The sequence below is a fragment of the Leptodactylus fuscus genome, chromosome 6 (genome assembly GCF_031893055.1).
Source record: "Leptodactylus fuscus isolate aLepFus1 chromosome 6, aLepFus1.hap2, whole genome shotgun sequence".
Lineage (NCBI taxonomy): Eukaryota > Metazoa > Chordata > Amphibia > Anura > Leptodactylidae > Leptodactylus > Leptodactylus fuscus.
Genome location: NC_134270.1, coordinates 183,162,159 through 183,173,110, shown reverse-complemented (window position 1 = coordinate 183,173,110; position 10,952 = coordinate 183,162,159). Strand labels below are relative to the sequence as shown.

The 10,952-nt window shown below is 44.3% G+C and overlaps 1 protein-coding gene across 1 annotated transcript; it reads right to left on the bottom strand.

The window, feature by feature from the left end:
* Positions 1-2,364: 2,364 nt before the first annotated feature.
* LOC142210223 (guanylate-binding protein 6-like) lies at positions 2,365-10,868 on the bottom strand. The gene is made up of 5 exons (XM_075279248.1): positions 10,773-10,868; positions 8,729-8,792; positions 5,661-5,846; positions 2,473-2,600; positions 2,365-2,373 (listed from the first exon to the last, which is right to left on the bottom strand). The coding sequence occupies exons 1-5, from the start codon at positions 10,866-10,868 to the stop codon at positions 2,365-2,367; spliced, it is 483 nt and encodes a 160-aa protein (XP_075135349.1).
* Positions 10,869-10,952: the final 84 nt, after the last annotated feature.

The following is a 10,952-nucleotide window of genomic DNA, read 5'->3' as shown; positions in this document are numbered from 1 at the left end:
AACCTGTAGATAGGACACTATATACAATCTGCTGCTCTATAACCTGTAGATAGGACACTATATACAATCTGCTCCTCTGTATCCTGTAGATAGGACACTATATACAATCTGCTGCTCTATAACCTGTAGATAGGACAATATATACAATCTGCTCCTCCATAACCTGTAGATAGGACAATATATACAATCTGCTACTCTATATTCTGTAGATAGGACGCTATATACAATCTGCTCCTCTATAACCTGTAGATAGGACACTATATACAATCTGCTCCTCTATAACCTGTAGATAGGACACTATATACAATCTGCTCCTCTATAACCTGTAGATAGGACACTATATACATTCTGCTCCTCTATAACCTGTAGATAGGACACTATATACAATCTGCTCTATAACCTGTAGATAGGACACTATATACAATCTGCTCCCTGTATAACCTGTAGATAGGACACTATATACAATCTGCTCCTCTATAACCTGTAGATAGGACACTATATACAATCTGCCCCTCTATAACCTGTAGATAGGACACTATATACAATCTGCTCTATAACCTGTAGATAGGACACTATATACAATCTGCCCCTCTATATCCTGTAGATAGGACACTATATACAATCTGCTCTATAACCTGTAGATAGGACACTATATACAATCTGCTCTATAACCTGTAGATAAGACACTATATACAATCTGCTCTATAACCTGTAGATAGGACACTATATACAATCTGCTCCTCTATAACCTGTAGATAGGACACTATACACAATCTGCTCCTCTATAACCTGTAGATAGGACACTATATACAATCTGCTCCTCTATAACCTGTAGATAGGACACTATATACAATCTGCTCCTCTATAACCTGTAGATAGGACACTATATACAATCTGCTCCTCTATATCCTGTAGATAGGACACTATATACAATCTGCTCCTCTATAACCTGTAGATAGGACACTATATACAATCTGCTCTATAACCTGTAGATAGGACACTATATACAATCTGCTCTATAACCTGTAGATAGGACACTATATACAATCTGCTCTATAACCTGTAGATAGGACACTATATACAATCTGCTCTATAACCTGTAGATAGGACACTATATACAATCTGCTGCTCTATAACCTGTAGATAGGACACTATATACAATCTGCTCCTCTATAACCTGTAGATAGGACACTATATATCGAACCCCATTATAGTCTATGGGAGACAATGCTTCGTTTCAGGGGATCCCACCATTCACCTCAGGAGAGTCACCAAGTCCACTATGACACCCCAGGAAATGATGCCAACACCTCTGCAATGTAACTGGGCCAGCAGGGGGAGCATGTCTGGGGGCATCTAAAACTTCAAAGTCACTGTATTATGTTGGGATCCCTGTCAGCTTGCGATATGCCGGAGCTGACTTTTTCCCATAGGAATGCATTGACCAGCATTGATTGGCCGAATGCCATACAGAGAACAGCATTCGGCCAATCAACACTGGTTCTGCCGGAGGCTCGTCTGTGAGGAGGCGGAGTCTAAGATTGGACCAGAATTGAGACTGCTGTGGACCAATCTTAGACTCCGCCTACTCCGGCAGAACCAGCGTTGATTGGACGAATGCTGTACTCTGTATGGCATTCAGCCAATCAACGCTGGTCAGTGCATTGCTATGCCAAGATGTAGCAGTGCTGGCTGTGCGCTCAGCTCAGCTACACTGGAGATGTGAACCCTTCTTCACACTCAGCTCTGCTGCATCAGACAGCCAATGACTTTTTCCGATTTTTTTTCGATGCCTCCATTGTCGTAGTTCCTGTCCCACCTCCCCTGCGCAGTTATTGGTGCAAAAAAAGTGCCAGGGAAGGTGGGAGGGGATACAAATTTTTAGTGAGTTTGGCTCATGGTATTCGTTTGGAATCGAATACCTCGAACGGCCTGATATTCGATGGAATATGTATTCAATTGAACAGTGTGCGCTCATCTCTATTCATCTCTATTCCTTACTATTACGGTGCTCTGAAGGCATGTGAATGAGAGAGAAGAGGAGCGAGAAGAACGGGGAGCGGCAGCGGATCTGTGCAGGTAAGTTGACATCAGAGGGAACTAAGTAGCCGGGGGATTTTTTTAAAATTACTACACAGGGTGGAGTCCAAAAATTAAAGCGTTCAATTTTTGGACTCCATGCTCTGTAGTGAACAGGATCGTTTTTAAAATCCGATCTTTGATCATTAAAAAAAAATCCCATTGACTTGCATTAGGATCGGAATTGGGATCAGGATCGGGTACGAATAGAAAATGATCGGAAATCGGATTTTAAAAACGATGCTGAAATCTCAAGATCGGCTCAACCCTACTCGTACATTATGTCTAGGGGACCTAAATGGGCATAGGGACTCAGGTGTCCATTTTATATCAACCCATAAATGGGGATATGACAAGACAGATTTCATATATGCAAGTTAAATTTCTACTGACCCTCTCCACATCGCCCAGTCCTTCTGTATCCAGCAGTACGAGGGTGTGTTCAGGTGTCACAGGGTGGGGAACGCACCACATCCAGATACCTTTAGTCATAGACTGGACTGTCGATCCCAATGCGAACCCTGTATGGACAGACAGACACAGTCTAGATGATAGGAATGGGCTGCACAAAAACAGATACAGTACATTATCAAATGTTATGACCATGTACAGCTAAGTGGAAGCCGGTAATGGTAGATACCTCATCCAATACTATCCTGTCTTATACCATACCAACTAAACAGAACTAAAAAGAACAGGACTAAATATTACAATTAGAGATGAGCAAATCTCCTGCCTCTTCCAGTATCTTCCCCATATGGGAATCTGCTATAGGCTGCAGGGTATGTTCAGATCACTGTATGTAGGAGTAGTGTCAGTTCAGTGGTAGATGACCCAGGTGCATGGCAACAAATTGACAGTCAGAGACAAGGTTAAAGGCAGGAATGGTGGGGTTTTGTCATTGTAGTGTTTAGGTACAGGTCAAGACAGGTGGCACGGAGACAATGTGGGTATCAGGCAGAGGTCAGAGCAGGTGGCATGGAGACAATGTGGGTATCAGGCAGAGGTCAGAGCAGGTGGCATGGAGACAATGTGGGTATCAGACAGAGGTCAGGGCAGGTGGCACAGAGACAATGTGGGTATCAGGCAGAGGTCAAGACAGGTGGCACGGAGACAATGTGGGTATCAGGCAGAGGTCAGAGCAGGTGGCATGGAGACAATGTGAGTATCAGGCAGAGGTCAGGGCAAGTGGCACGGAGACAATATGGGTATCAGGCAGAAGTCAGGGCAGGTGGCACGGAGACAATATGGGTATCAGACAGAGGTCAGGGCAGGTGGCACGGAGACAATGTGGGTATCAGGCAGAGGTCAAGACAGGTGGCACGGAGACAATATGGGTATCAGGCAGAGGTCAGAGCAGGTGGCATGGAGACAATGTGGGTATCAGGCAGAAGTCAGGGCAGGTGGCATGGAGACAATATGGGTATCAGGCAGAGATCAGGGCAGGTGGCACGGAGACAATATGGGTATCAGGCAGAAGTCAGGGCAGGTGGCACGGAGACAATATGGGTATCAGGCAGAGGTCAGGGCAGGTGGCACGGAGACAATATGGGTATCAGGCAGAGGTCAGGGCAAGTGGCACGGAGACAATATGGGTATCAGGCAGAGATCAGGGCAGGTGGCCTAGAGACAATATGGGTATCAGGCAGAAGTCAGGGCAGGTGGCACGGAGACAATATGGGTATCAGGCAGAAGTCAGGGCAGGTGGCACGGAGACAATATGGGTATCAGGCAGAAGTCAGGGCAAGTGGCACGGAGACAATGTGGGTATCAGGCAGAGGTCAGGGCAGGTGGCATTTTGACAATGTGGGTATCAGGCAGAGGTCAGGGCAGGTGGCACGGAGACAATGTGGGTATCAGGCAGAGGTCAAGACAGGTGGCACGGAGACAATATGGGTATCAGGCAGAGGTCAAGACAGGTGGCACGGAGACAATGTGGGTATCAGGCAGAGGTCAGAGCAGGTGGCATGGAGACAATGTGGGTATCAGGCAGAGGTCAGGGCAGGTGGCATGGAGACAATGTGGGTATCAGGCAGAGGTCAGGGCAGGTGGCACGGAGACAATGTGGGTATCAGGCAGAGGTCAAGACAGGTGGCACGGAGACAATATGGGTATCAGGCAGAAGTCAGGGCAGGTGGCACGGAGACAATGTGGGTATCAGGCAGAAGTCAGGGCAGGTGGCACGGAGACAATATGGGTATCAGGCAGAAGTCAGGGAAGGTGGCACGGAGACAATATGGGTATCAGGCAGAGGTCAGGGCAAGTGGCACGGAGACAATATGGGTATCAGGCAGAAGTCAGGGCAGGTGGCACGGCGACAATATGGGTATCAGGCAGAGGTCAGGGCAGGTGGCACGGAGACAATATGGGTATCAGGCAGAGGTCAGGGCAGGTGGCACGGAGACAATATGGGTATCAGGCAGAGGTCAGGGCAAGTGGCACGGAGACAATATGGGTATCAGGCAGAGATCAGGGCAGGTGGCCTAGAGACAATATGGGTATCAGGCAGAAGTCAGGGCAGGTGGCACAGAGACAATATGGGTATCAGGCAGAAGTCAGGGCAGGTGGCACAGAGACAATATGGGTATCAGGCAGAAGTCAGTGCAGGTGGCACGGAGACAATATGGGTATCAGGCAGAGGTCATGACAAGTGGCCTAGAGACAATATGGGTATCAGGCAGAGGTCAGGGCAAGTGGCCTAGAGACAATATGGGTATCAGGCAGAGATCAGGGCAGGTGGCCTAGAGACAATATGGGTATCACTAAGAGGTCACATAGGTAATACTGTTGCCTTCAAAGATCACTAGCAAACTAGGAACCTTATTGTTCAGGCACTTTCCTGTGTGGGAAGGTTCCTTATACAAGCTAGTGACAGAGGGTATTGGCCCTGGACTCTATAGGTTGCATGTACAGGTCCTTTAAGAACTATGCATACTCTATGGAAATGTGCAGAAGATAAGTGCGTGATGCAACAATGGCAGGGCAGGAGGGGGGCGCTGCTTGAGCAGATGTTGACCGTGTGACACAAGATGTTGACAGTCACAGAATGATGTTATCTGCAGACCTCGTAAAGAATCTAGATGATGTCCCATGCCCTGGAGTGATTGGGCATCAGGGCACGTTGACAACACAACACTAAGACCTCGCATTGTGATATCAACGCGCCCTACTGGACTCCAGGGTGAATGACATCAGCCAGAGGAAGTGGAACCACTGGACACTTTAATTCTGCCCAGGATAGGTGAAACAAGGTGAATGTAACTGGTTGTTATTTCTTATCTTTCCCTCTCTGGATCTCTACTTAATGTACTCTGGAGTCTAAAGAGACCCCAAAATGTAATAGTGTTTCTTGGGTGAAAAATTACAAAGGTTTTGTGCTCAGCAAATCTTTTGGAGATTTCAGGTCGAATCCTAATCACACACAACAAGACATGGAGTCAATGGAGCAGCCACTGAATTATCAGATGAGAAAGGATACAAAGGAGTTGACAGTCTTTGTAAAATCACATGATTTCCCTCATATCAAGAAGTCTTCCTCCAAATATATATTGTTGCCCTCTACTATACATTACACTTCTCACCATTCTTCCGTCTTGCCAGTTTGTTCATTAGATAAGACTTCCCAGTCCGATATTTCCCGACTATGGCCACAACAACCACCTTCTGAGTAACTCTGGATAAGATCTCCAGAGCCGCCTGATTCACTTGCATTGTCCCATCTTCATGGTTCTCTATGAAACACACCGGACGCTCCATTACTGGAGAGACTAAACATGATAGAAAGAAAAATGGAAATGTTACGTCCAGTACAGCTGTAGATGTGTGTTCAGACTAGCTTCTTACCAGGTTTGTAACTAGCAAAGACTGAGCCCCATAGCAAACTTTGACTGGGCCCCTCCATCATGGTATAAAGCCATATTTACTGGCCCCACACACTATAACACCCCATTTACTGGTCCCAACATAGTATTGTTGGGGGCACAATACCCCTGAGTTATGTTGTTGTAGTTCTAATTAAAACATCAGGCCTGGAGAAGTCAAACCCATCATCAGGCCTGGAGAAGTCACACACACACACACAGCTGATAGTGTATCAAGTGAGTTCTAATTAATGGTGCAAAAAGGTAGTTTAAATACAATACAGACAAAAGCAGGTTGGACATAACATAGTTGGCATAACATGATTGGTTGTAGAGTTATAACATAAACCTGGCACATGGCTATTGGCTGAGGCCTAATGTAATCTGCATATAATTATTACTATCCAAACTGGGATGGACTTTCTCATGGAACAAAGAAATACTTATATTTGAACTAACATCTCACAGCAAGAGAAATACAGTAAGATAAGATCACTCTGGCCTTGGGCTAATGATCAACTAGGCTATAGAACCTGTTTCTACACACCCTATACCATACGTCTCTCTTCTTTGATCTTTTGTATACATCAATACAACCACTGCCCATAGTCCCAGCCTTACTGGCTCCATCTTGTGAGAGGGAGATGGAGAGATAGAGCAATCTCGGCCCCCACCTTCTTATACTTAATTTTTCAAAAGATATTGTTGGCCCCCCACAGTATACACTCCCTTTAGCCCTGACATCATTATTAGTTAGCCATTAAAAAAGGTATTACCTACTGAAGACTATCAAGTTTTTTTTTTTGTTTTTTTTTTTATCTTTCCTAACCACTGGCTAACACGGTACGAGAACAAACAGTTTCCTTATACAATGTGTTCCACTTTATTATGCAAAAAGTCTTTAGGAGTGATAAGGTAATAATTTTTTTGTTTGTCAGTTAAACTCATTGCTGGTGATGTGTGTCAGGGCTCTTTATATCACTGAAAGCAATTGCAGACGCCTGTGCTAATTAGTTTGGCAGGTGTGTCCAATTAAAGGCAAGACTACTTAAGAAGGCTGTCCCACATTATTAAGCAAGCTACATTTTCTGCCAAAATGGGAAAGAAAAAAGATGTGTCGGCTGCTGAGAAGCAACAAAATCAACATTGCCAAGACACCTCATCGTGATCATCGCACACGTGTGCAGCACGCACACGTGTGCGATGATCACGATGAGGTGTCTTATTACTATCCAAACTGGGATGGACTTTCTCATGGAACAAAGAAATACTAAGGGAAAATGGAGGACTAAGGGAAAATGGAGGACTCTTTCCAACAGACAATTACATCAGGTTAAAAGAGCAACTGCAAAAATGCCTTGTCATAGCAGCAGACATGTTTGTGAAGCTGCTGGTGCCTCCAACGTCCCCCGAACAACAAGATGCAGGGTCCTTCAGAGGTTTGCAGCTGTGCGTAAGCCGTCCTGTCCACCTCCTCTATCCACTGCACACAAGCAGAAACGGCTCCAGTGGGCCAAACAATACATGAAGACTGACTGCAAAACTGTTTTGTTACCGATGAGTGCCAGGTGGATGGAGTGGAGGATGGCTGGTTGGTGGACACCCCATGCAAATACAGCTATGGCGCCAACAAGGAGGAGGTGGAGTAATGTTTTGGGCTGGAGTCATGGGGAGAGAGATTGTTGGCCCCTTTAGGATCCCTGAAGGGGTAAAGAGGAAGCCCATAATGTATGTGGAGTTTCTCAAACAGAACTCCCTGCCATGGTTCAAGAAGAAGAACCGCGCAATCCGCAGCAAGATCATATTCATGCAGAATAATGCACCAAAGTCTCAGGCTGCAAATAACACATCTGCATCTCTGGCTGCTACAGGCATAACAGGGGACAAACTTATGGTGTGGCCCCCATGCTCCCCTGACCCCAACCCCATTGAGAACCTCTGGAGCATCATCAGAAGGAGTGTCTATGATGGCGGGAGGCAGGTCACATCTAAGCAACAGCTCTGGGAGGGGATTCAGTCCTCATACAAAACAATTGGAGCAGAAACCATCCAAAACCCGACAAATTCAATGGACAAGAGAGTTCAGAAACCCCAACAAGGCTCCGATGTGCAAATGTGACATCACCTAGAAGAAAGGCTGGACTTGGAGACTGTGATTTCAGTTTGTAATAACCTGCTAATGCTGAGAATCTCACTAATCACCATTTTTTTTGTTCTTTATAAAAATAAAAGGGTTGAAAACTCTGCTGTGCGTAATAATTTACAACATGGATTTCGAGTGCATTTTGTGTTTATTTTTTTTAATTAAAATATAATGTTATCATAGGCAGTTTGTTCAAAATCCTTTCAAGTGTACTCTAATAGTTGATGACTGGCAAATTACAGTGACTGCCATTCGTATATGTCATTTTTGAAAATATGAGAAAATATTATTTGCATAATAATTTGGAACACAGTGTGTATATATATATATATATATATATATATATATATATATATATATATATATATATATATATCTCTACAGGACTCCTCAGAGCAAGCTGATCAGAAGCTGAAGATGGTTTACAAGGTTATGAGTTTAGAATATATAAAGATTCCTGCACAGAATCAGATCATATGTATAAGGATGGATACAATTCAGATAGTTGGATCGCTTCTTCAAGTCCTTGTTACATCTCAGAGAGGCTGCAGCTTATGACAACCTTGTGAATATAATTTTCAGAAGTTTGATCATCCCCATCATGAGACAGCAGAGGAAGAAGGGGAAAAAAAATCAGCATTTTTACCTTTCCCAGATGTTCCCCGCTCTAAGTCCAGTCGACTGTGTTCTTGCAAGTCGTGATCCTCGTGCTGTGTATATGATGGAAAGTGAAAGTCAATCTTTTTATAAGACTTATTATTGAGAAGAACTGTTACATGAGATTATTTTTCTGTATCAGGTATTGCAATGCTGGCACTGTGGTCTTGTCAGGATGCCATTTTTCCTTGCAGACCCAGGCACCTGGCTTCCTCTGTGTCCTCGTATGTTTCTTTAACCCCTTCATGTCCATGATTTGGAGTAAATGGATGTATGAAAAGGGCCCAGGAGCTGAACTCTCCCCATGCATGGAGGATGGCGTCTGTATAATACAGCCAGGACCTGCTGCAAACAGTCACCATCCTTACTATTAATGGTTTAGATAACACTGCAAAATGTATCTGCAGTATCTAATGTGCGCGGGCACCATGAGTGTTGTGATTTTTCACTATCACCACCCTCTAGAACGTCATCAGGGGGCAGAGATCAGTGTCTATGACTGCTGGGAGCTTATTAAAGGCTCTCAGGCTTGTCGTTACTACAGTTCTATTACACGTTGCTGCAGGCACCATGTCATAGAAGTCAATGACTTTTACTATACATTGCAATCCATTGATATTGCAATGTATTGTATGAGCGATCAGACTCCCCAGGGTCTGAAAACCCCCCAAAAAATATGAAATCATTTTTAAAGGTATAAAAAAATAAAAGTAAACTTAAACACTTTAGTTATCCCCATGCTCAAAAATGTGAAATATGGAGAGGGGAAAAACAGTAATACAAAATCAAAAATTGGCTTGGTCCTGAAGGGGTTACTGATTCATCTGGAAAAAAAATGACAGATGTTTTGGTTTTGTAGAGGACTGAACTTTTTGGAAAATCTGATTCATTGCTATCAAAATTTTCAAAAATTCAATATCCGTTCCAAATGAGGTGTTTTTTTAAATAAAATTTTCTAATTTCTTCTGCAGAGAATCAAACAAGAAAAATTTAAAGTAGCTCAACGCAGCGAATATAACCAATTCCACACACTATGCCACTTGTATTGGCTACTATAGTCTCGGGATTATTCTTTTGTCTGGCCAAATTTCCTGAGAAGATGCCACATTTACCAATGTTGTCTCAAGCACATCAAGGTCTTTAGCACGTTTGTCAGTTGTACTTGACCTATTATCTTGGCTGGACGGTAGGGTTGAGCGTTCAGGATCGGAAAAGATCAGATCCCAATCGGCGATCGAGTAAATTTCACGATCGTGATCGGGTTCTGATCCCGCCTAAAAAAGTTTGGGAATGGAATTCCAATCTCGATCACTCAACTTACCTGCACAGATCCGCTGCTGCTCCCCGTTCTTCTCGCTCCTCTTCTCTCTCATTTACAGGCCTTCAGAGCACCATGCACGCCCCCGCCTCCCAGGCTAGTGTTAGAGATGCTGGTAGAAGGTGGGGCTTGTGGTTTAGGAGAGTGTGGGCAGGTTCTGAGAGGGAGACATAAGGAATGCACTCATGTCTCCCTGCCCTGTACCTGCCCACACTCTCCTAAGCCACAACAAGCCCCACCAATTCCCAGCATCTCTAACATTAGTCTAAGGAGGTGGGGGCGCGCACGATGCTCTGAAAGCATCTGAATGAGAGAGAAGAGGAGCGAGAAAAACGGGGAGTGGCAGCGCTTCTGTGCAGGTAAGTGAAGGGGACTAAGTAGCCGGGGGATTTTTTTTTAATCACTACACAGCGTGGAGTCCAAAAATTAAAGCGTTCCATTTTTGGACTCCATGCTGTGTAGTGAACAGGATCGTTTTTAAAATCCAATCTTTGATCATTAAGAAAAATCCCATTGACTTGCATTAGGATTGGAACTGGGATCAGGATCAGGTTCGAATGGAAAATAACCGGAAATCAGATTTTAAAAACGATCCTGAAATCTCAAGATCGGCTTAACCCTACTGGCCGGGGCTCTGGTCACTGTCTTTTGGATGCATATTAGAAAAGCCAAGAAACTGATCCAAAAAGAAAAGTTAAGAAAAGTCATTACTTACTTTCCTGAAGAGAAACCTCGTCCTAAACCAGTGACTTAATACAAAAAAAATCTGCAGAAGATTTGTCAGCAGCAGATGCAGAGGTTTCATTTCCATAGTAAGATACATACCGAATGCTGAAAGCCAAACCATGACGCTCTACTCATCTCACTGACACCTTCAGAGGGTGACTCAGCTCCA

What these genes read in the sequence shown, in the direction of transcription:
- LOC142210223 (XM_075279248.1), bottom strand. Translation starts at nt 10,868, where the DNA reads ATGGAAATGAAACCTCTGCATCTGCTGCTGACAAATCTTCTGCAGATT. An exon ending in GCGGGGAACATCTGGGAAAG is followed by an intron (nt 5,847 to 8,728) that starts GTAAAAATGCTG and finishes TATCATGTTTAG; the next exon opens with TCTCTCCAGTAATGGAGCGT. An exon ending in ACTGGCAAGACGGAAGAATG is followed by an intron (nt 2,601 to 5,660) that starts GTGAGAAGTGTA and finishes CTGTCCATACAG; the next exon opens with GGTTCGCATTGGGATCGACA.